General features: G+C 54.8%; 6 protein-coding genes across 6 annotated transcripts in view; 3 read left to right on the top strand and 3 right to left on the bottom strand.

The window, feature by feature from the left end:
- Nucleotides 1-1,226: 1,226 nt before the first annotated feature.
- CCM_09599 (uncharacterized protein) lies at nt 1,227-2,873 on the bottom strand (the record flags this gene model as incomplete). The annotated part of the gene is made up of 1 exon (XM_006674732.1): nt 1,227-2,873. One exon carries the CDS (start codon nt 2,871-2,873, stop codon nt 1,227-1,229), a length of 1,647 nt encoding a protein of 548 aa, XP_006674795.1.
- An 8,787-nt stretch (nt 2,874-11,660) lies between these two features.
- CCM_09598 (uncharacterized protein) lies at nt 11,661-12,545 on the bottom strand (the record flags this gene model as incomplete). Its single annotated transcript, XM_006674731.1, has 1 exon — nt 11,661-12,545. The coding sequence occupies one exon, from the start codon at nt 12,543-12,545 to the stop codon at nt 11,661-11,663; it is 885 nt and encodes a 294-aa protein (XP_006674794.1).
- Nucleotides 12,546-17,195: 4,650 nt separating this feature from the next.
- Nucleotides 17,196-18,551, top strand: CCM_09597 (secretory lipase; the record flags this gene model as incomplete). Its single annotated transcript, XM_006674730.1, has 1 exon — nt 17,196-18,551. The coding sequence occupies one exon, from the start codon at nt 17,196-17,198 to the stop codon at nt 18,549-18,551; it is 1,356 nt and encodes a 451-aa protein (XP_006674793.1).
- Nucleotides 18,552-19,347: 796 nt separating this feature from the next.
- CCM_09596 (APSES transcription factor, putative) lies at nt 19,348-21,564 on the bottom strand (the record flags this gene model as incomplete). The annotated part of the gene is made up of 4 exons (XM_006674729.1): nt 19,348-20,952; nt 20,990-21,135; nt 21,183-21,378; nt 21,499-21,564. The coding sequence occupies 4 exons, from the start codon at nt 21,562-21,564 to the stop codon at nt 19,348-19,350; spliced, it is 2,013 nt and encodes a 670-aa protein (XP_006674792.1).
- A 689-nt stretch (nt 21,565-22,253) lies between these two features.
- CCM_09595 (actin-like protein (Centractin)) lies at nt 22,254-23,554 on the top strand (the record flags this gene model as incomplete). The annotated part of the gene is made up of 4 exons (XM_006674728.1): nt 22,254-22,562; nt 22,612-23,085; nt 23,124-23,438; nt 23,492-23,554. The coding sequence occupies 4 exons, from the start codon at nt 22,254-22,256 to the stop codon at nt 23,552-23,554; spliced, it is 1,161 nt and encodes a 386-aa protein (XP_006674791.1).
- Nucleotides 23,555-24,109: 555 nt separating this feature from the next.
- CCM_09594 (uncharacterized protein) overlaps nt 24,110-24,498 on the top strand; it is a gene marked incomplete at both ends in the record, with an annotated part of 1,154 nt that continues 765 nt past the window's right edge. Inside the window, 2 exons of the mRNA XM_006674727.1 lie at nt 24,110-24,136; nt 24,265-24,477. Coding sequence (XP_006674790.1) covers nt 24,110-24,136; nt 24,265-24,477 — 240 coding nt within the window. The remainder of the gene's footprint in view (nt 24,137-24,264; nt 24,478-24,498) is intronic.

Genomic DNA, 24,498 nt, shown 5'->3' with positions numbered 1-24,498 from the left:
ATATTTGAGGGGATAGATGGGTAGGACGTCTCGATGCAAAACAACCGGCGTGACAGCCTAGAGGCACGGGCGATTGTTACGTTGAAGAGGGCGACGGGCGTTTTTGTTCCAACATTTGCATCATTACCAGTTATCTCTGCCTTTTCTTTCTTTCTTTTATATTGGCCAGTACGGCGGGCGGGGGGAAGGGGATGCAACTACCATTGTTATGACCGGGCAGGAACTGCCAAGTTATTGTTTTACGTGGTTTATAGACCATACCAAAAGGAAGGGCGAAACAAAAGGACGGGCGGGGGTGGGGGGCATACAATCCAACATACATTTTTTTATTGACAGTATTATATCCGCACGATAACCCCCTTTTGTTGAGCGCATAGTTCCAGTATAGTACTAGGTGGGCAGCGAGGAAAAAATGTTCGAATAGCAATATACTTGATTATATCCCCTAGAAACCCACCCAAATAAATTATTAAGGGAGAGAAATGATGCGAATCAAGGCCAATAAGTTGTGTATTATGCCGGTTCTAAACTACAGTTTTCCTCCATGCGCAAGCTCTCCAAGACAAAATAATCTTTCCGATTCCAAGTAACGGATGGACTTACCAGCGTTAGACCAAGAATACAAAGAAGAGTCATTAGACAAGGAGAAGCCAAGAAGAGAATAATTCTTTCAAGAGGTGAAGAAAAATGAGGGTTACAAAGACAAGTCCCTCCAAAACAACCATCGAATGTCAATTCCACCACTGCGCTGTCCAGGTCCGTTCAACGGATGCCCTGGACGGCACGCAACCAGGCCGTCTGTTTCCAGAGACGAGCAAGTGGGGGAGGAGCTATACGCTAGGTCTCCTCGTCAATGTTGCAGAGAAATCTCGAATCCATAAAAAGAAAAAGAGAAAAACCAAAACATGGCTTTCGTTCGTCCACTATTCCTCCTCTGTAATGTTCCAAGGGAAACCATTCCCATTGTGCAAGGCCGTAAAATAATAAGTATAATAATCCATGAATGACAGACCGAGAAGTGAATTATAGTTGGTTGGATAGTTATGTAGTCGCCAGCAACTGTCGAGTTGCATGGACGGCGCATAAAATGAGAGAAGAAAAGAAAAAGAAGAGGCGAAAATTCAAATGCAATCGGGTAATCCGAGCAATCATATCACCAGTGTCCGGGCGTTAGTCGTAAAGATTAAAACAAAAAAATGAACATGGAAAAGAAAGGAGCAGTCTGCTCAAGCCGCAGGGGTAGCCTTGCGCTTCTCAACGCTGGTGAGCACCATCCTGGGGGCCTTGCGCTGCACGTCATCGTTGTCCTTTTTGAAGACGTTGGCAAAGCTGCCAGTCGAGTCCGGGTCATCGCTCTTGCGAGCCCTCTGACGAGAGCCAGGGCGATCAGAGCCAATAGCTCCCCAGCCGCCGCTAGCTGAAGTCCTGGAGCTGGTACATTCTTCCTCACCAGCAAGACTGCCGGAGCCGCTACCCCCAGAGTCTGAGTCGTTATCAGTAATAGGAGAGCCAGAGTCCTCGGCCGTCTCGGAAACGGGGCTCATGCTACCGGAGGAGCTGCCAGTACACTTGCGGCGAGACAGGCCAGCGCGAACCAGGTTGTGGACAGCAGATCGTCGGGTGCGTGTGGCGAAGTTCTTGGAACCCTCGTGCTTGGCGGTGGGCCTGGCCTTGAGCTCATCGAGAGAGGGCGGGCCACGGGGCTGACGAACAGGGTGCTCGCCAGCACGAGCCTGGCCAGGACCATAACCACCAGTCAGGGGAGTGATGGGGAAAGAGGCCGTCTTGGGACCAGCAGACTTGGGACCATCCGAAGCTAGGGCAGAGGCGAGAATACTGTTGACGGGCGCCAGAGACGAGGCCTTCTTATGGCCGCGACGAAAGGCATTGGCGGAGGGAGGGGGCAGAGGCGTCGTGTCCGAAGGAGAGTCAAATCGCTTAGGAGGAGAGACGCTGCGGAGGGAGCTGCGATGAGGCTCTGGAGGAGGCGATACCTGGACGCGAGGCAGACCTTGCTGCTGCTGCTGCTGCTGCTGCTGGAGTTGAAGCTGGAGCTGCTGAAGGGAGTTGAAGGACGAGGTGCTGCTATCGCGGTAGTGCATAGGCGACTGAGCAGAAGCACTGGTGTCGACAAAGTACTGGCCAGTGGCCTGGTTGAGATAAACCTGCTGGCCCTGGCTCATGGCGGCTTGTAGCTGCAGCTGCTGTTGTTGTTGTTGCTGCTGCTGCTGCAGCTGCTCAAAAGAGGACAAATGGTGCAACTGAGGGCCGTTGATGTTGAGGTTTTGGAACTGCTGCTGAGCGGCGTGTTGGGCGGCGGCAGCCTGCACATTTCTAAGCTGCTGCTGCAGAAGCTGCTGGCGCTGGGCAAGGTACATGTTTGTAGCAACGAGCTGGGCGTAGAGGTTCGGGTCCTGAGCCTGTTCCTCCATTGAGAGCTCAGGAGGGGCCAGGACCTGCTCAACAGCGAAATGCTGGTTCACGGCGGACTGGTAGGTGGGCTGCTGGTGCTGCTGGTGATGCTGCTGCTGAGACGTATACTGAGGAAAGGCCGTCTTGGGAGCGTTGTAGTAGGTTTCCTGGGAGTATCCGTGCAGATTGGCAGCCATGCTGCTTCTAGCAAACTGCTGGGCTGTGGGCGAGGCAGGACCGAAAGAAGTAGCCGTGGAAGACTTGGGTGCGGTGCGCAATCCAGCGAGGAGATGAGACCTGCTAGTTCTCGGGGTAGGTGCGCCGTTGTCGTGGACGGCTTGGTGATTGGCGCCATCAAATGAGAGCGGCTTGATGTTGTGGCTACCACGGCGGGAAGAAAGGCCGGCAGGAGCCATGGGCAAACCGTTGCCGGGCTGAGAAGAGAAGTTGTTGGAAGACATCTGAGCGTGACCACCAGTGTACATGGCTCAGATAAGTGCGTATAGAAGAGAAATAGTAGGAGATGAGTTGGACGATTGCGATGGATTCCGCGGCCTGAGTTAAGAGCGTTCAAGATGCAGAAGATGAGTGGTGGCGGGAAGTCAAATTATATCTCGGGCCGAAAAGATGACGGATGTAGTTTTGTAACAGAGTCGAACGAAACAATGGCAGGCGTCGAGGTTCGAAAAGCGTCGATGCTGGGATGCAAAATCCAAGAAAAAAAAGGAAAAAAGGGCGGTAGAAATAGAGACGCTGTGGTGAAGCGAAATAATGTCGGGGAGTTCCGGGGGGCGATAGAAGAAGACGAGAAAATTATTGAACCGACGAAGAGTAGATGAGCCACAAATATGGCACAGTCAACTGTATCTCACAGGGAGCTATGCAGGAAATTAAGTATGAGGGGACGCCGTGTGCGTGGATGGCGTTTGTGGTAGTTGGAGGAACAACGTGGCGACGTGGTAGCGGACAGTTCCAGGACGCGGACAGACAGGCAAGCGGCTGCAGGTGGTTGAGGAAGCAAGTCGGAAGCAGGCAGAGAGTCGGCAATGCGAATGGACAATATATCGAGACGCGATGGGGATGTCCGAGGCCGAGGCGTTGGTGGCGAGATGGAAGAGATCGAGGTAGAACCAACAAACGGAGCGAATATTGTGGACGGCGTTGGAATAAAATACAGATGAAGACGAATCCTTTTTATTTTTGAAAAGAAAAATCCAAGTCGAGAGTCGGGAGGCGGAAGGCGAGTGAAGCTCTGTTCAAATTGTGGTGGCGAGCTGAGTGGTGGTGATTGTGAGTCGAGGCGCGTGAATGTGCGGCAAAAGCGGGAGCGCGCAGGAGTAAGTGACTAGATTTTGGGGATCTTGGTTTTGCGAGGAAAGGACGAAAAGACTATGTAGTCGAAAACGAAGCTCGAACGAACAGAGAGGGGGCTGCGGACAGAGGGGTATATTGGGAGAAGGGGAGGGGAGAAAGAAGGTGGAGGAGAAGGGGGAAGGTCGGATGGGTGGTGAAGGGGAGAAGGATGGTTGAAGAAGAGAAAGAAGCAGGAGAAGAGGAGAAGAGGAGGAGGCGAGGCGAATAATAAGGACGAGCCGGGGGGGCGGATCCAATACCACTGCCCCGGGGGGGGCCAAATGTCACAGTGGTTTACAGTGGATGATGCGCCGTGCGACAGAGGGTGTGGGCGCTGTGCGAGGACTAAATGCGCTGTAATTACAGTGGGTATCGCTGAACACATCTGTGGAAAGAAGAAAAAGAACTGCCAGGGGGAAAAACAAAAAAAAACCCAGGAACCCACTGGGGTTGGCCGGGCCAGCACACAAAAGGGGCCCAGGTACGGGTATTTGCTGGCAGGCACAGAGTACTACCTGTTAGAGTGAATGGGTTCTTAGTAGCTCAGGTCCCAACGCTGTAATTTGTAACGGTTGGCGGATAGGGCAGACAGTCGGGCAGGCATGTTGACGACAACTATATTGTCCATAGTTATGGTGTGATTGTTTTCTTCATCCGGTAATTTGTAGTTTGATTAGACTGAGTATTCTGATAGTCTCGTCTATTTTCCGAAATATACCCAGTATGTTCCACGGGCTTGCCCTCCTCCCGATGCGCCCTTATTAACCTTGTACCCAGACCCTGGCAACCATCTGGCAGCCAAGTCTGGCCACTAAAGACCGCCGCCAGGGCAAGAGTGCGGGGAGGCTGACGGCGCCGGACCAGCCAATAGCAACGCCGGACCAGCTTTTAGGCGGCCCTGGCTCTCTCCAAGATGCGCTGCTTTGACACTTGACTGGTTGACTGGCTCGCTGCCCGATGGACGGATGGAGGGTTGGTGAAAAATAAAACTAAAAAAATGACGTGCAGCCAGCAAGCGCTAGCCCACTCATTCACTCATCACCCATTCACCGCTACAAGGGTCCCTTTTTTTCGTCTTGTTCTATTCGTACCAAGTACGGATACTGCCAATGCTACTGGCAGCGCTAACTAATTTTTTTAGGGTAGGCTTCGCTCAGGGGCGCAGTGGGGCGCGCTACCGGTTGCTGTTCTGGTACAAGGAAAACCGCATTCGCCTGCAGTCAGTTGTTGTAGTTATTCTCGTCCGGTGTGGCCATCTTGACAATTCAGCCCAACGAGACGAGTCATTATCTAATTGGTTCATTATTTACTCTTATTTGTTAGCATTGCAGACTTGTCTCCATCCTCTGCATTTCTGCATTTCTGCATTTCTGCATTTCTGCATCTCTGCTCAGGCGTCAGGTCAGGGTTCAGTCGTCCTGCACTTCGGTGGATCGCCTCTGCTGCCTCGTGACGCTTTTTTCTTGTGATCCTCCTTGTATTATTTGGCCTCAACCAGTTTTTCATATGCCGCTTCCACCCACTTGTTCATCACCACATCGAACGCATTGTTTCTTCTCTGCATAATCTATCTCACTGCCGAGTCTCATGCATGAACTTGATTCTTCTCCTTGCCTTCTACTGCACTTCCTGCCCCATCGCCCCAACTCGGTCTGCCCGTACCATCTGTTCACCAGTTCATGCTTCTCTCCTCTAGTCACACGTCGCACACTGCTTCAGGTTTCTCGTTCATGTAGCCCGCAACCCTAATGTATTCGGCTTCCGGCCGCTGCGACTTGCCTTGTTTACTTTCCAACGGCCCGACTAGGGTTAGGCGCCTGTTTTCCGCGCAACGCCTTTGCGCCTACTGGCGTTGCGTATTCTCTAGGGGTCTCCCCATCGACTTACCCTGCACCTCACCTTCCGTTTGTCTTGCCAGCTGGCGGGACAAACCGCCACCTGACACCATAATAATTATTGTGCAAACGAAGTGCTGCACTCTCCCCTCCCTCCCGCAACGTCGTGTCTTGGTTCTCGTCCAGTTCAGCCGCATTCAGTCTTGCCTACGACTCAGCGCAGCAATCATCGATCACATACCGGATAGTCTTATCGACACAAACCCCGAGACAGCGTCATCTTCACTCTCTAGACAAGCGCGGAATACAAATTCCGAATTCATCTTATGCAAGAATCCCTTTGATCCCGACTCTGTCAAAAGACTCAAGGAGCAGCATCTCAGACAATGCTTAGAGCATCGCCTTCATCCAAAACATGATGCAGCCAAGGATCGTCGCGTCCCCACGCAGCCCATGTTTCATGCTCGCCACACCAACCTCTGGCTGCCACTCGACCCATCCCTGCGGCACTGCCCTTGTCGCCTTGCCCCTCGACAAGGCTACGACGCTTTGGCTGCTCGCGAGCTCTCCGCTCAGAGTCAAGCAAGACAATCATGACTTGTGAGCCAGCCAAAGCAACGGCGCAAGTCCGCGGCCAACATTCCTCAGCCCGAGGTGCGTCGCAGCCCCCGACCGTGTCAGGTGGCCCGTTGGCGACCGAGGACTCCGCAACAGCACCATTCCACTGGAGTGCTTCCAGGGCCCGAGCCGCTCTACTGCCGCTGGAGCCACACGAACAACGCCATGTGAATATACAGTAATTCGTACGTAACTACCGAGTACCACTACCAGTCTGGACACAGTCTCGAACAACAAGACCCCCGCCAAGATTCGTATCCCACGATGCTCTATCAGTATGATGCTACACAATGCTCCCCAGTTGAGCCACAAGCCAGCCTCGCTTCGAGTACATATCGATAAATCGACAACTGGTGCACGAGCAAGTCAACCCACGGCCTTTTCAGCCCTTGCTACAGGCCCTTTCATTTCCCGTCTGCGCTAGGCCCTGCTAAATATATCTCGCCCCCCTTGCCATATCCACCTGCCACCATCTCCCAGGTCAATTTGGCAACACGCGAGCCGCCACCCTGGCTTTTGCTTTTTCGACCCTTCTATCGTCGCCCTCCCGGCATAATAATTGTGCGCAAACAACACACAACTACGGATACAACTCTCAGCAAATGCGCCCGCATGGACTCGCGATCCGGGCTGAGACATGTCGTCTCCTTCCCGCCAAGCCCCGCGGCATTGTCACCATTGTCCTGGCCGTGTCTCATTGAGACCCTTGCCGGAACGACGAGGGGAGACGTACTCGAGCGTATTTTCCCAGGTCGCTGCTCGCACAGCGATGCGCATCATACAAGGAACACACAATTCGATGCCTTTTCCTCGATGCCGCCAGCCGAGTCTTACTGCGTCTCGGCGCCAGTGGCTCTTCTTTGTATTGCCCACGTTGTGTAGATCCTCACACACAGCATTATGCAGTCTCAAGCCCTAACTACCGGCATGCACGATTCACGTTTATAACACCACCATTTTATGCATCATGTACACTGCTCGCTATCGCATCATCTCAGCGACCCTTGAGATTCTGCAATGTTCACTGCTTTACGCATACCTTGTTTCTCGGCCTTATTACTCTCTACCTTTGCCTGCTCAACGGAACCAGCCACATGTGTCGGTATTTCGCCCTTGTACTCCTGTGCACAACCAGGCAAGCAGGCAGCAGGTTGGGTTACGCCGCGGTTGCGATAACCTGTTCCTCCCATCCCAGCACCCCGCCATCCCGCCTCCCGCCTGCCCGCTAGCCTCCAAGAACAGGAGGGTTGTACCACCTATCACAATCCATCCCGTGTGGGCTCCCATCGGGCGCTTACAGCTGTCATACTGCGACCAATCACGACCTAAAGACTAGGATGGCTGTCACACCTCCCTCTGCCAAACCTCCCTCAACTGCCACCATCCCTAGTTAGAGGCTTGCCCACTCGCAGGGCATTGGTCCATGCTAGGCCCTGTTGCCAGCTTGTCTAACTAATCGTGGATGCTGGGCGACAATGGACATGCACGACATGGACATGGTCATGGTTCTCAGCTGTGCCATGACTCCCCCGCGTCCCGCACGAGTCGACTGGTCTTGCGACGGAGCAATGCCCGCATAGGCAAAGCTAAATATCATTCGAGTCTGCATGACCTAAGCTGCAAGAAAGTCAAACTGTAAAGCTCGTCTGTAGTGGTATCATCACAGCAAGCTACCGGAGAGAAAAGTCCGCCCGCCACCTCCCTACCTACAAATTGGTAGACACAGTGATCAAGTGCGGATATGGGCGGTCTTGAATATATCTTGCACGTGTACGTGTGACATATGACGAATATTTGTGCTGCATGCCGAAACAATGGCAATGTTTGGGACACATTTATTACGGCCGAAAATGGAGGCCGGAGCTCACAACATGCATCTAGAAACACGAAAACGAGACCAAAAGCACCAGGAGAGCAATCGACATATATCTCAAAGCAAGCCAATAAACAGGGCTGACCAATGGATCTTTGATATGACTGTAAGAAAAAGACTCTCTGTACTCACTCCGACATGAAAAGCAGAGTACACCGGTCACTCGGCCACGACCAGAGTCACCAACTCCATATCAATGTCGCTCGACTACTATGACGGACGGCAAATTTGGAAGGAATGGACTCTATTCGCAACATCCGAACGTCCGCATCGTCGCGGGTCCGGCCCGCCCACCCGGGACCATTTTTGCTTATTATTCTTCGAGGCTATATCATCTGTAGTCTGAAACGAGATACGCCATACCAAAGAGCTTGGTAAGCTTCTCGCAACGACCCTTTTTTTCTTTGTTTCTTTTTTGGTCGGGCTTGCGTAGAGAAAGGGAAGGGTCGGCTTTGTTGGTCGCGGTTTCCAAATACCCGCGTCTGGGAAGCAACAATGACAAACATATGTTGTGTGATGTCGAGGTTGGGCATCACCTGGTCGTGCATAATCCTCACGCAACACAGTCAGCCAGCCAGCCATCCACGAACGTTCTCCCCTTTGTCTGCTGGCCTGTAAACTGTGTCTCTGAAACTAGTTCCACAAGTTACTCTTATACCTTGCGCCACATCCACGCTGCAAAGACCGCTCAGCTTGGAGTACAGACTGCGTCCCCGACCACCCCCCCTCCGCCGTTTCATGCCGGATCGCCGCAGCCGGGGTGGGGGGGGGAGGCAGCCGTGCACTTCGGCCGCGGTGTCACCGTGAAGAGCGCGCCGTTTTAGGCATTTGCATGTGTTTATACAGAACCGGACTGCGTCCTGTGGTGCAGTGCCTCGGGCTCGAGGTGGCCGATCTTAAGCAAGCACTTGTGAGTGACCGAAGGCGAGACAAGACGTTAGTAAGCCGCAATACGTATGCAAATGGAAGGAAGAAGCTCCATCGGGGGAGAGTATTGGTCTACATCGCGGTGACTTGCTCTCCTAGACTTTCATACACTTCCTACTGACGCCATGGACAAGCCAATCTAACACCCGAGAAGGGTCTGATGACTGGCTTTGCTGTAGGCTTTCCGCACCCGCCCTCTACTTCTGCGTGAAATGCCAGAAACCTCTCCGGCTACTTAGCTTACCATCCAGCAATATTCAGGGGCTGAGTCTCGGGGGGGTCGGGGTTGAGTTGGATAATCTTCACGAGCGTCCAGAACGGCAAGTCGGGGAGTCAGGACTGACTTGCATCTGAACGTGGAGAGAGCAAGGTTCATGATGTGCCCTACGTGCCCCCCCGTCCGGAATGGTTCATATGTACGTTTCTCGCTAAGAAAGGGGATACAGGGAAGAAGAGAACAGGACCCGGACTCCAACTCGACACGTGTACCATATTGAGCCGACTGCTGGTGCCTGGCGAATGCTGTTGGCCGCGAGGTATCGGCATCAACACGGCCAGCGCGCGGCTCAGAGCTTCCTTGTTGCATCTAGTTGGTTATTCGATACGCAGGATCGGTAGAGGTCCATCGTTCTTTTCGCCGGCGAGACGAGCTACTTGGACACAGGCGACAGGTCCGCGGTCAGAGCCACCCCATGATACCATGACAAGCTCCCACGCCCGGTATACACCTATGGTCTGCCCTGCCCCGTGTGTGTGTGATGCTGGTAGCTGTGCCCGCATTGGCTTCCGGAGGCCGGGCCGGAGAGGGAAAATGGGGTCTCGGCGCCAGTCTTTGCAAGCGAACGTCCTTGGCCCAGCAGCCTCCATGCCGGCCGAACTTGCAGAGCCCGGTCCGGTACGCGACCCTGGCGGATGAGTCCCGGGTCGTCGCTCAATACGTTTTCAGCCGGGCAGCGCCAGACTGCCCGGCTGGGCAGAAGAGGGAACAAGGGGCCGCAACCTTGCTGATTTAGGCACCGCTTGTCCGGAAATATCAAGTCGCAGTGGGATGGGGAGACTCGGAAAGTAAGACGCCTGCTTTTCTGCCCAAGAGGCTTTTCATCGAGTTGAACAGCTAGTTGTTAGAATGTAGTCAGTTGTGGGCATCAGCACAGCGTTCTTTTGGCTAGAACATTTGCCTTGAACTCGACAAAGACCTATCACAAAACGTCTATTTACATCCATAGAGCAACCAAAAGCCCCGACATTCGAATGCCGCAGCGAGAGACCTCGATAGATGTTTTCCACTAGTCCTCCCACCCGGTAGGCTTTGCCTACCCGTCAACTCAAGAAAACACGAGCCTAGTCCTCGTCAACAGTTCCTCTCGCCATCGATATAACCAACTGCCGAAGCCTGCCTCGCGTGCGCAAGGGCTGAAGCTCCCATCATCCACACAACCTCATTTTCGCCTGCCCCTGTTCCATTTTCAGCTTTGCGCATCCAAATCCGCCCCCGGCTCATTCACTCGCCGCCCGATCCCGCGCGCAACACACCACCACCACCATCATAAATCATCTACTTGAGCAATGAAAATGATTGGATAGCTTTGCGTTTTGCGGCGCACACAACACGCCGCCACGCCTGTCATCGATCGAAGCCGCCCTTTCGTGGGCGCACTAGATGTGAGCCCGATGTGACGCACGACCAAACCGGCAATGGTAAAAACGGATAGGCCACTCAGCTTGTTAGACTTCCAAAGGTTTTTTTAATCGATTATTGGCACTTTTCCGTTCCCGCCCTCTCTCTCTTTTCTCGGGCTGCGACTCATGTGCTAACGATTAGAATTACGACGGCCTCGTAAGCGTCTCGGCACTCGCCTCTCCAGGAATAGCGTGACTGCTGATGCATGTTCACGAAAGTACGACGACTAGTTATATAAAAAAAGACTGGCCTCTTCCCTGCTGTGGAATCGTATTTAATACACTTCACTTTTTTGCCATGCAAAATATGCCCAAGTACAGCTAGTCTCCCCAACCCCTGCGCTCTTCATCGCATCAAGTGACCCTGTCAGTACATAACTCTGGGAAAAAAAGCTCCGATGCAAGACATGCCCGCCCCGGGGCGTACTTCTTCATCCCAAGATCGTACATCCGGCCATCTCAGCCTCAAGTCTTGCGTGGCTCGGTGCAGCCACACAGCCTCACGGCATTCCACATCGGCAGCTCCTACGGGCGCCACCAACGGTTTGCCTTATACGTGCTGGAAATACACAAGATAAGTTGGTAAATGTTTTTTGAACAGTAGGAAACTGCATATTGCAGACAAAAGTATGTACTTAAATGGGGGTGTATCGTTAGTAAAGCGCTTGGAAAAAGTTCGTCGCCGAGCCCTTGTAATGCATGGTGCTACCAACCCAATGCCGCCGTCTCTTGCCATATAATCAATCTTGTTTGAAAAAAATTAAAAAAAGTTTTCATCATCATAAAATAGTCCCGTGGCTATTTTTTTTAAGCCCAAACAAAACGCCATGATTTGCTTTCATGCTCTTCGCTCCCCTGCCATGCGCACAGTTGCGACCGTGCCACGGCGATCCCGTAACTGTCGCAACAACGGGGTTCCAGGAAAAGCTTCTTCCCCAGGTATTTGCCTCCGCCAAATGCAATCAATATCTCATCTCCTCGGGCGTCACTGTCGCACCGTAAAATCCACCCTCGTGCCCACCCGATGCTGCACAGGCTCGACATACTCCGCCACCGTAGACGCGTGTGTGGCGAGTCCAGCCGTGGCCGGCTTCGTTGACAACAGAAATGATTTCGCCTCGGACTCCCACGTTGCGATGCGGTGTATCGTCATCGTGGGCTCGGATTTGACTTTGCGACCCGGGAGGCGGTGGTGGAAGCACCGGGCTCAAGTGAAATGAGCCAGGACCAAAAGCCTGGCGTGATGCACCATCCTCGCCGTCAGGCAGGGGAGCTCCCATAGTAACCGAGCTCATGTAAGAGTGAGCATCTGGAGTAGGTTGCAAAGGTTGAAAGGGAGTCGACGAAGTAGCCGACATGTAGTCCGGGTTGGGTTGGCTGATAAAACCGTCGACATCCTCATCGCAGGCAAAGATGGTACTGCTGAGCTCGGGCGGTGTCAGCGGAGGGGCAGGTCGCAGCCTAGTGAGAAAACGTCTTTGCTGGCGTCCGGGCAATGCGCGGTGTGCAGCAAAAGGCTTCGAACCATCAGAATCGTCGGCGCTGCCGCGCTGCTCCGTAGAGTCGGGGTCGCAGTAGGAACGGGGCATTGTGCCCATTTTGCCGTCCAGTATAGGCAAAGGCGGCTGCGCCTGCTCTTGCGTTTCTTGCGTGTGGGAGGAGCAGCGCGCTCTGGACATGTGTCGCCAAGAAACGCAGCGCTGCAGGCAGAATCGTACAACTAGTAAGAAGCACAAGACGGCGAGGCCAGTTTGAATAGCTGTCATGGTGGGCTGCGCCGAGTTAAAAAACAACGGCCGGCTGGCTGATGTCTGGCCGTGTAAGTCGCCGGGATTTGTCGCAGCCATCATGAACTACGCCAAGCTATTTCTGGAAACCAACGCTGGGCCGGGGTATGCACAAATGCCTAGCAGAGTCCAGCTGCAAGGAACCGCAGGGGTAGTGTCGCAGCGATGGCCTGTAAGTCTGACACTGCGTTGGGCGAAGCAGTTTCGATGGTGGGGTGTTGTGCTGAGATGCGGATCCGCTGGCTGCGCCTAGACCGAAGCCTTGGTGACTCGGCCACGTCGTCCTGGTTGACTGAGTTTTGCTTGTGAAGCTGAAGAAATGAGTGAATGAGTCTGTCCGAGATGAGAGTCGGGCCAAAGTTGTAAGACGTCCCGTCTTTTGTTGTCGAGCCGGTATGTATGTGGTGACAAATCGTCGTACTCGTAGAAGTCGCGGGGCCAAGTCGGTGGTGTATAAACCGGGTTGATGGTATTCCAGTCCGATCAAAAGGTAGCCGTTCGCAAAGGACAGAGTCGATATTTCGAGACAGGGCTCCACGCATGGGGTGCTACAGGAATATATATCTTGCATGGGCGGCTCCAAAGGGCAGCATGGTTTTGGGCGATTTGACAGAAATGGAGCTACATGAATCTTGCAACCAAACCATTCCGCACTTGAGGGCATGGCGCGGCGCGCTAACACTCAATTCGAATCAAAGGCAAAGGGGTTCAGCTGAGCCAGCAACACACGGTTGGCAACTGGTCACCAAGGTGGGGTGGCAGTAACAACTTTCGGAGCCACTGTTCAGCAGCGCGCTGGAGTGACCGGAGGCTAAGGTTAGGAGAACTGAGCAGTTAGTTTGCTAGCCTGCGGCCACTGGCCAGCACAATCTGTCCAGACTGGTGGCGGGTCAGGCCAGATGTGTGACAGTGTGAGACTGGTGGCGGGCAGTGGCGGTACACGACTGTTCCTGCTATTCCAGCAATAATAAGAGAGCAGCTTATGAATTTTTGGGTTTGGGCCTGAGCTGTCGCTTGGAACAGAGCTTCTCCGCTAACTAGCAGGGTGAGGATTGGGACCAGGTGCAGGAGAGCATCCCTGTTTTCAGCGGCGGATGTCGTCGAGGTGGTGCAGGCGGCGGGCTCTCGCTGCAAAATGGGCAGCTGACTCGGATGGTGAGCTACAGTCCGTCTTGGAAATCGGCCCAGTCGCGACTCGCAACTCAACGGCGGATGCGCTGCGTAGCAGAGAGGCTCATATCTCGCTGTTGGGTAGCAATCGTGGGGGGCCGGGTTCTGACCTTGCTTTTGCATGCTGCGGTACGGAGTACGGATACGATTTCCACCATCCATATGCACTCCCATCCCTGGCGGTTGAGGATCCGGGAAAAGAAACAACGACCAATGTCATTCGCGCCAGACCGTTGAAAATTTACGATGGGTGGCGAGTTCAGCTGAAGTGAACAAGCGGTAGAGCCACCGACCCTGTCAAGACCTCGACCGACCACAGCCTAGAGCCCATCGACCAATCGCTTTAGGGCAAGTCGCGCAGCCTTGTGGAGCGAGGGGCAGACGAGTTTCGCCAGTTTCGCCATGTGTTCCGTTTTGCGGGCACAGGCACTAGTTAATGATACTAAGAATACCATAGGTAGCTCATCGGCCCCCCAAGTCAATGTCTTGTCACAAGTTGTCCGCGGCGACAACAAAGGCGGCAAGCCATGTTTGTATGTAGCAGTCAGTACCTTGCCAAACTCGGGGCGTGATGGGGGTTGATGTTGGCTGCACCTGCGTTTCCGGAGATTCAGCCGGCGGCTGGGATATGGATATCTCAACAGCTGCGTGCAAAGCTTTTTAGCTCGACTTGCAGGCACGTTGTGGCCCGATTTGTGTCCGGACCACGCGAGGGCGGATCGGCCGTCATGCCGCTCCTCGCAATTCCGCACGCACAATTGCATTCACTCAATCGTAGGTCCCGTTTTTTAAGACTCGACTCGTCTGCGACTGGTCTGCTGGCCGGCCGGTGTTGGCTTTGGCTGGTCAAGGCAAGCGAGTGTAATGTCGCGATGAGTACTCATGGCCCATCATGCAGGTTTCTCTTAGCGAAGTGCAGCCCATACATGATACGACCAAGCTTGTCATCGCCTTGGCGTCATGGATTATCCATGCAGTGTGAAGATGTGACGAGACGTTTGAAAATGACACAACTTTGCGCTCGCACATGCAGCCAGCATAATGGGAAGAGATAGATATTGGGGTTAATTAATGCAGATTCGATCTCCGGAGCCGGAGCAATAGGGCTTAACCGTGGTGGGCGTATCGCAAGTAGTTAGGCTTTCCGTCACGCGAGAGCATGCACCCTGATGCAGTGTTTTGCGGTGGCTTGATTTGACAAGCATGCAGAGAGAGACAAGGTAGCTGCAAACTGGCCGATGATCAAGCTGCGAGCCAAAACTTTGCCCAGCCAGGCTCGGGTCGTGTGTGCGTGGCGCGACCTGCAGCGAAGACGGTAGCTGAAAATGACGCTGAGTGGGGTGGCCATGCTGGAACAAGTCGCTGTCACTGGTCGCTTGAGGCGGGTGCCAAAGTCACGAGTGAAGCCCAAGAATGCAGTCGTACATTTCTCGCCTCCTTATCAGCTAGGTTTGCCCCTGCTGTGTGTGAAATCTGCGTACTGGTGCTGGTACATATGCTGTGGTCCGTCCTGGACTGAGTACGGAGGCTGTCGCGCACTATTGAGCGCCCGTCTGCACCTGCAGGTTGCGAGGCACGTTCGGATCGCACCCCGGCGGGTTCAGCAGGGCAGCGGTGTGCTGACAGCTTTATTATTCCAGGCGCGCTCGTTGGACGGCGGCCGAAATGCCTCGGGTAGGGTGAAGATCGAGAGCAGAGCTGGTCGGATGAAGCCTGTCGATATACCTTGCTGGGCGCGCAGCTAGCGCACGTTGAGGCTAGCTAGCAGAGGGAAGCAGTTGACCAGCAGGAACAATAAGTCCGTGTGCACACGCCCTGATGGTCTTCAATGCGCCTCCGGGCAGCCTCCCGCAGTTGGCGGCTTCGATGGTTGGCAACTGAAATCGGTAAAACGAAGCCCATCACTTGCGTCGGCAGGAGCTAGTCCCACAGATCGCCGACGCCACCCAACCCTGACCAGCTGAGTCGACAGCTCTGGCGGGGGTGAGAATTTAGAGTCTCGCTGGACTCGTCTGTCTTGGTAGGTAGCGCGGCCAGGAAGAGCAACTGTTTGCGGCGAGAAATGATTAGTAAGTAAAAGACACAATGAAACGATGGATGATTGCAATTTGGATATAACCTTTAGTCCACTGCCTTTTCCACATGGATGGTGACAGAGACAGAGCAAAGCATCCTGTCTCACACCAATGGTGAAAAATTACACCTGGCTCGAGCGCCTTCTAGAAGAACAATGGAGACTGAGGCGAGCAGCGGTCCTTGGCACCGTATTGCCAAAGCTTAATTCTGTGACGCAACAACATGGTAGCGAAATGCGTCATTGCTGATATATGATGGAAATGCTGGTAATATTATAAATGTACAAGTAAGCAGCAAGTTAGTGGAAATGAAAGGGGACGTCCATACCAGGGTCCGTTGGACCGAGGAGTTCGTAGTGGATGCGCATTGACCACCATTGTTCTTGCTCTCTGTTTGTTCTGCCAGCCGCCAGCCGCCGCATCGACAGCCAACCGCCAACCGCCAGCTTGGTCAACTGCGTCTCCATTCACCAACTGATAAAAAAACAACGCGCAATCTAGTTACTGCGGCATATGACCCATTGTTCCTCCCGAGCCGAAGACTATGCGTGTCCGTCTTTGCCCCCCTTGCCGCGTTATGATCGGGTAATCCGCGTGGAACCCATCGATGTGTCGGTACATCCCGCCTCATGTTCACAATTTGCATGATTTTGTCTTTGTCGTGTTTCATCCATCGATAGGTAGGTAGGTAGTCAGACAGTGCAGCCCGCAGCCGGGGCATATAGCCGAGGCATGCTCCGCTGCTCTGCCAACGGCAAACGACATTCGAGCGCTCCTCTAACTCGCTGGCCTAGACTACCACGTTCTCGGCAATTGACAACAAGAATGGTGTCATGTTTCACTACCTAACAGCTACCCTGCCCCGAGCCCGGATCAAATAGCAGGTCCTATTAACGGGCAAGCAAGCAATATCCATTTGGGGGCATTCATTGCCGCAGGCGGGAGCCCGGCCCGCAATCCCGGCGAGGAAACACCCCAACAGCTAAACTGCCGACATTCAACTTGACAGTTCGGGTCGCACTACATCATATTGTCGCGCTTCTTTGGCTGTTAAAGAGACTCAACGAAGTCCCTCCAGGTCCATCTTCATCGTGCCCTGCACTTGCAGATCCGGTTTGTCCTGCCGTCAGCTAGTGGTCGCGGCTCCTGGGCAGTTTAGTGCCGCCAGGCCGTTGTCCCGAGGCTACTCTCTGCCGGACATCTTCACCCTCCCGCCCAACATCGACGAACTGCCGCGTTTTTGACTGGGATGCTTCCATAAGCACGGGTTGCCCCTGCCATTCGATAGACGTGCGAGGGTAACTTTGCAACTAGCTATCAGTATTCCTTCCGGGTATTTGACCAGCAGCTGCCCGCATGTCACCTCCGTGGTCAGGATGAGTCTCTGGCTTAATTTTGCTCCTTTCGCTTTCCATGAAGCAAAGGTACAGAACTGTTCCGTTAACCATCAACACCTTCATTGAACATGTTTAGTCTTTACTTCATCCTCACCACGTTGACGACCCTCGGCCGGGCTGCTGGGGTACGTGGTCTTGGCCCTTTGCTTCCCAGCCAAGACGAGTTCTACACAGTGCCCCCTGCCGCCGAGCTTGCCGCAGTGCAAAACGGGGACATTCTCCGATGGCGAACGACGCCGCATCCCATCTCAGCGCTGGGCATCAAGCCGCTCAACCTCCAAGGCGAGTACCAGGCGCTGTACAAGACGGTCGACAGCGTCGGCGCCGACACGGCAACAGTCCTTAGCATCATGGTCCCTCACAACGCCAACATGAGCAAGCTGCTGTCCTACCAGGTCGCCGAGGACGCCGCCTACCTCGACTGCGCACCTTCGTACGCGCTGCAGCTCGGCTCCCAGAGCAAGCTGTTTGGCACCATCCTCACTGAGGCCGAGCTCGCGCTCATAGATGCCGCCCTGCAGCAAGGTTGGGTCGTGGTCGCACCCGACCACCAGGGGCCCCGCGCCGCCTGGCTGGCCCGTGCCAACGCCGCCCATGCCATTCTCGACGGCATCCGCGCAGCAACCCGCTCCGGCCACTTCTCGGGCATCGAAAGTACCCCCACCATTGCCCTCTGGGGCTACTCGGGCGGCGGCATCACGTCCACGGCCGCGCTGGAGCTGCGCGCCCAGTACGCGCCTGAGCTGACCACGATTGTCGGCGCGGCCCTGGGTGGCCTCGCACCCGACATTCAAAACGTCATTACGACCTGCAACAAGGGCCCCTACGCCGGCATCATCGTTAGCGGCATCATGGCCCTGTGCAGCGAATTCCCCGCGCTCCAGGCACTCGTGGACAGCCACCTCCGTCCCGAGTACAAGAACAAGTTTGAGCGCACACGCACCCAGTGCATCGTGCCCACCGCCGCTGACTGGTTGTTCCAAGACGTGCTGGCGAGCTTTGACAATGCCACCGCGCTGCTGGCACGGCCCGACGTGCGCCGCCTGCTGCAGGACAACAATCTGGGCGGCCGCGGCATGCCCGACGTGCCCGTCTTCATCTACAAGGGCGTCGCCGACGATCTTTCGCCGGTGGCGGACACGGACGCGCTCGTCGACTACTACTGCGCCCATGGCGCCCCTTCCCTGCAATACTACCGGGACCTGACCGCCAACCACGGCGGCATGGCCGTCGCGGGCGCCGGGCGCGCTGTGGACTTTTTGCGTGCTGTCATGAACGGCGAGGCGCAACCTAGTGGCTGTCACCGCGAGACGGTCGCCTCTGGCTACTTTGATATCCGCGGCAGCAAGCACATCCCTAGCTACGTCATCAACCTCTTGCTAGATCTGCTGGGCAAGCCGGTTGGCACGTTCACCATTGGCTGACAGATGAGGAGGATCTAGATATTCCTTGCACAAGTAGATAAATAACCACTTTTTGCTACTGTTGCCACGTTTTTCTTAGTGTTGAAACAAGCCGTCCCCCGTAATGCAGCCGTAATAACCCCTTCGGGTATTGTGGCTGTAAGCCGCTTCTCGGGATATCCGCCGCCCGTGCGCTGCGCTGGTTCCATCTGGGCAGTTTGTAATCTATATGTAATCTACGCAAGGCTGACGGAATCTTGAACGCTTCTGGTAAGCCGTCTATCGGGATATGCTATCGGGATATGCTAGGGGGGGGTGGTCGTTCGATGGCAGCTCACCCTCAAATTTCGCCGTAGGAAGCCTCCACAGTGGTACGACGGCGCGAGCGAATTTTATTCCCATCGCCGAACGCACGAGTCGCGGCCGAGCGATATGAGCAGTCATTTCATGATTCCTTTTTTTTTGTTTGACGTGAAGAAAGATCTCATTTATTACGGACGAACGGGTGGGCGTATCGATTTGACAGTAATTGATATAATTGGAAAGGTAAAAAAAGAAAAGAAAACTACGAACCACAGGAATCATGATACCAACCCATTCCATTACGCCACATTCAGCGCCTTTCCCAATAGTTGTGTGTTTTGTCCTTGAACGCCGCCGAAGCAAAAACAAAAAAAATAGTTAGAAAATCCAACACGGGAAAACAGAATAGAGACAACGGAGTCATTACATAATAGAATCGCGTCTGCTGGTATATAGAAAAGAAACAAGAGGAATGGCAAGACAAAAGACAGTGTTTTTTGACGCCACATCAATTTCATATGACGACGCCCATGTCTATGGGCTCCGGCCCCGCCGTCGAGCCGTCTCGGTCTTGCAGATCGCGCTCCTCCTCCATGAGCTCAATAATGCTGTCGATGTTATTGTCAAAGCTCTCGCCGTCCTTGGGGTCGAGGCAGCGCTTGAGCAGCTTGCGGTACTTTTCAATCTTGTCGCCGACGCCGACCATGCTGAGGGCGTCGACGTACTCGGTCTCGGCCATGCGCTGCTCCGTGAGCATGTGGCTGAGCTGGCGCGCCAGACTGAGGCGTTCGTCGTACGACTCGTCCTGGCCGGCGGTGCCGTTGAAGCGGCTCAGCTCGCCGTCGACGGCCTGCGCAATATACAGCCGGTTCTGGTGGGTGATGAGCGACAGCACCTGGTGCTTGGCGAGGTTGGCCTCGTTCATGATCTTGGTGGCGACGTCGTCGGGCTCGAGCTGCGTCTCGAGATCGGCGATTTGTTGGTGGGCGGCGTGCAGCTCTGTCTGCGTGTTGCTGAGGATGCGCTGGGCTTCTGTCTCGGCCACATTCTTTTCGTGCCACTCTTCGTCGTAGCTCTTGGCCAAGTCTTGGAACTTTTCTAGGATCAGAGGCGAGATGCGGGACTGCACTGTAGTGGCCGCAGCAGACTGGAACTGCTGGGGAACCTTTTTGGACGGCTTGTCGGCGAATACGTCCTTGAAAGACGCGTGTCGTTGAGAGTCGGGAGCATATGGCGACGAGGAGCGTTGTGGGCCACGCTCCTTCTTGGAAGCATTCAGCTCCGCGATCATGTCCTCGGCTCGAACGCCTTCGTGGTTGGGAATATCAGAGGATGCATTACGGCCCAGCAAGGCGCGAATACACTTGCGGGCATTTCTTTGGGTGGCTAGATGGAGGGCGGTGTTGCCGTCACTATCCTGGACATCGAGCAACTGCTGGAAAGCGCTATGCTCCATGGTCTCCTGCAGACGGTTGAGAATAATGTCCAGGTAGTAGCGTGAGCATGATGGGCTGAAAACGCGGCCATTCTTCATGACGGCGGCGTGGTGAATAATGGTGCATCCAGCATTGTCCCGCGCCTCAACAGTTTCGAGGAGCTCTTGCATGACGGCAGGGAATGTCTGCTTCTCGTAGCAGTTGGTAAAATTAACGCATCGCATGAACGGAGTCTCCCCGCGAATGTTCTTGACTGCAATGCCGGCGTTGAACTTTTTGAGCTGTCTGACGACGTCGACGTCGCCCATCGCGCAGGCCCAGTGGAGAGCGGTGTGATTTTCGGCGTCAATGAGCCAGTTTGGCTGAAAGTTGATCGGGGGATCGGGCTTCACTGCTGGCTGCTCATTCCTGGAGAGCAAGAAGTAGTCCAAGAGTTCGTCGCCATACATGCCATGCTGTTGGTCTGTGACATCTTGCGGGTCCTCCCTCTTGCGCTTTCTATTGCCAGTGGACATCTGAGCCAAGTCATAGCGATCCTCGTCGGCCATGTGCGATGCCGAGGCTATAGTGAGATTATCGGGCGTGTCGTCTTCGCCCATCATGGCATCGATATTCTCAAAATCATCGCGCATTGGGACGGTGCCTGTGACATCAGCCGGCGCACGCAGGAGCGATTTGTCCGGCTTACTGGCACCCCATTTTTGGCAGCGGGGGTTTCACTTTGGGTGCCTTGGGTTTGCTGGCATGCCGAGGCGCGGGAGGAGGGCTCTCATTGCCGGGGACATATTCGAAGATGGGTCGCAAGCGGTCGTAAATACTATGTCGCTGGGCGAGAGCCTCGCCACTTTCGAGGGGAATCCAGGTTCCTATTTTGTGTGAGCTGGGGTTGTGGTGTCATCTGTATGGGACTGACCTTGATATTTGCCGTAACCGCCCTGGATCTTTTCGTGTACATCCTTCTGAACGTCGCGCTCCAGGATTCTTGTGCGCGCGGGCTTGTCGAAGCCTGCGGCCTTTAGTATATGTGTAGCGTTGATCCATTCGTCATGCCTCCTTCGCATGACATGCTCCTTCAGTTCAAGTCCAAATTGATATTCGTAGACGGGGACCTGGATATGCGGTTAGCAATGCTTGGCGCAGGCGTCACTTGGCTGATAGAAAGATGCAAGGCATCTGAGGCCAGAGAACGAGTCACGAAGCACCGTCAGATAAGTCCAAATAGTACTCACACCGCTGTATGTGGCACTGTAGATGCCCGGGCCAGTGGGAGCTGGCGGCGGAGGGGCCTTGACCATCTTGTCGCTGGGCAGGGTTATGGCAGGCAATATGGGGATGGTGGTGAGGCGTGGAATAGAGCAATTGCGCGTAGCTGGGAGCTGCTGGGGTAAAAATGAGGGGATACTGGCAAAAGAAATATGCTGGTGGGAGTTGTTGCCCAATCCAAGAGACCAGTCCACCCGGCATCAATTGCTCCTTTGGGCTTGCTGCAGGCTTTTGAGATGGAAGCTGTGCGAATTGCTGGCGGCACGTCGTCGACGCGGTCCAGCGAGGGAGAGACGCGCAGCGACGCGAGTCAACTTTAAGTGGTTCGTGCCTGAGGCGAGCCATCGGGGGAGAGCTGCACGTGATGTGACATGCAAGACCTCCTGAAGGGGGGGCGCTGTGAGCCAATAGGCCCAACACCAACGTGAGTGGCTCTTGGGGTGGGAAGCTCCCTGGTATGCAATAGGCCACGGTTGATCAAGAGACGAGACAATTCCTGGAAAAAAACACCAAATTTGAGCGCCACGAACCCCCTGAAAATAGATTGCGACGAGTTGGCATTTGCGACCATACAACGACAACTCATATACAGCTGTTTGCTGTAAGTGGGCGGTAAAGCCCCGAAGAGGCGGGATACGCTCTCAGTACTAGCTCTGTTGGCATCCCCTAGCGAAGCGGTCGAGAAACCTGGCGTCCGTCGCACGACAGAAACGACGGCAAGATGACGGAAATTTTACACAACGCACCCATTGTGCTGGACAATGGCTCGGGCACGATACGGGCGGGCTTTGCGGGCGAAGACCTGCCCAAGTGCGTGTTCCCCTCGTGGGTCGGGCGACCCAAGCACCTGCGTGTGCTGGCCGGCGCGCTCGAGGGCGACGTGTTTATCGGGCAAAAGGCGGCGACGGAGCTGCGGGGTCTGCTCAAGATTCACTACCCGCTGGAGCACGGCATCGTGACGGACTGGGACGACATGGAGCGGATATGGGAGTACGTGTACGGCGAGGGGCTCAAGACGTTGAGCGAAGAGGTATGTGCAATGGTGCCCGAGTTGATGGAAGACGGCTAACAAGAAGCAGCACCCGGTCCTCCTCACCGAACCGCCTCTGAACCCCCGAAGCAACCGCGACACGGCGGCGCAGATCCTATTCGAGACGTTCAACGTGCCGGCGCTGCACACGTCGATCCAGGCGGTGCTGTCGCTGTACGCGAGCGGGCGCACGACGGGCATCGTGCTGGACGCGGGCGACGGGGTGTCGCACGCGGTGCCTGTCTACGAGGGGTTCGCGATGCCGAGCAGCATTCGCCGCATTGACGTGGCGGGCCGCGACGTGACCGAGTACCTGCAGACGCTGCTGCGCAAGAGCGGCTACGTCTTCCACACGAGCGCAGAGAAGGAGGTTGTGCGGATCATCAAGGAGACGGTGTCGTATATCGCGCCGGACCCGCGAAAAGAGGAGCGCGAGTGGCTGGGCGTCAAGGCCAACGACTCCAAGTATGCGGAATATACACTGCCCGATGGGCACAAGCTCAAGGTACGGCGACATGCAAGGGTGGGTGAAATATTGGACAAGGCACTGACAAAAGACAGATTGGGGCGGAGCGGTTCCGGGCGCCGGAGATTCTTTTTGACCCCGAAATCATCGGGCTCGAGTACCCTGGCGTGCACCAGATTGTGGTGGACGCCATCAACCGGACGGACCTGGACCTGCGCAAGTCGCTGTACAGCAACATTGTGCTGTCGGGCGGCAGCACGCTGACCAAGGGCTTCGGCGACCGGCTGCTTACGGAGCTGCAGAAGCTGGCGGTCAAGGACATGCGCATCAAGATTTTCGCGCCGCCGGAGCGCAAGTACTCGACGTGGATCGGCGGCAGCATTCTGGCTGGTTTGAGCACGTTTCGCAAGGTATGCATGTTGTGGGTGTTGTTTTTTGCAGAGACTGTACTGACGGGAAGCAGATGTGGGTGAGCATCGACGACTGGCATGAGAACCCGGACATTATTCACACCAAGTTTACATGAAGCAGAGTGCTTCACTCTGTTGTGAGGGGACGCTATAAAAAGGCCTAAACAGTGCATGGAACAGCATGTATTTGGACAGCGGATATCAATGTACATTTAGAGAGCTTGTGGTGGGACGAGAGAGGGAGGGTCACTTTTTTTTGGCGAGGAAGATTAATACGATACCCTGAGTTGTACGATGAGGTTGCGTCTATGAGTGACTGTTTACAAATGTGACGATGAGTTGGTGACGAAGAGAATGGTTAGGTGTGTTGGTAGTCACGGTGAGGAAAAGAAAAAGAGTGGACGGTTTGTTCTTTTGGCTAGAATGATGCCATTGAGGAATAGTATTATTGATATCGTGTGTGTATTTAGGTACGTGTTGAGCATGTATGGGAAATGGCGAAGGCGTTGGTGCGTTTTGCGTGCTACAGGAGCACGACTCCACTCGCAGTGTCCATGCCCTGAGTTTGTGGGCGTAAATGTGTAAATGCAAGTCAGACTTTTTTTTCCCGAGCCCCCCAAACGCCGTATGCTGAAACAAGGAGAAAACAATAATGGGAGAGGTTGTGTAACATGTCCAATGCCACCCAGTCGTACATGGTTTTGTACATGAGAAAAGCCCAAGAAAATCCCAAAAGGAGCCATCATGGCCCGTCATAAAGCAACAAGACGCTCTTTCCCATCCCAAAAGAGGGGTATCGCGCTTTTGAAAATGCATCTGTTTCCAGGCTCGCCCATCACGAGCGAGCAAAGCTGCCGCTGACGCGCGCCGCCCACCCCCGGGCCCTGTCGGCGACGCTGCTCGCGCCCGAGCTGCCGCTCAGCAGGCTGGCGTCGTCGTCGGCGCCGTACGCATAGGCGTTGCCGGCGCCGCCGCGGCCGGCGTAGCCGACCGGATGGCGGTCGCGGGCGGCCGCGCGGCGGACATCGAGCTGCAGCGCGTGGGCGCGAGGAGCGGGCGC

Source organism: Cordyceps militaris, assembly GCF_000225605.1.
Source record: "Cordyceps militaris CM01 unplaced genomic scaffold CCM_S00010, whole genome shotgun sequence".
Taxonomy (NCBI): Eukaryota; Fungi; Ascomycota; class Sordariomycetes; order Hypocreales; family Cordycipitaceae; genus Cordyceps; species Cordyceps militaris.
The sequence above is the reverse complement of the archived record's forward strand: the minus strand, read 5'-3'. Positions and strand labels throughout refer to the sequence as shown.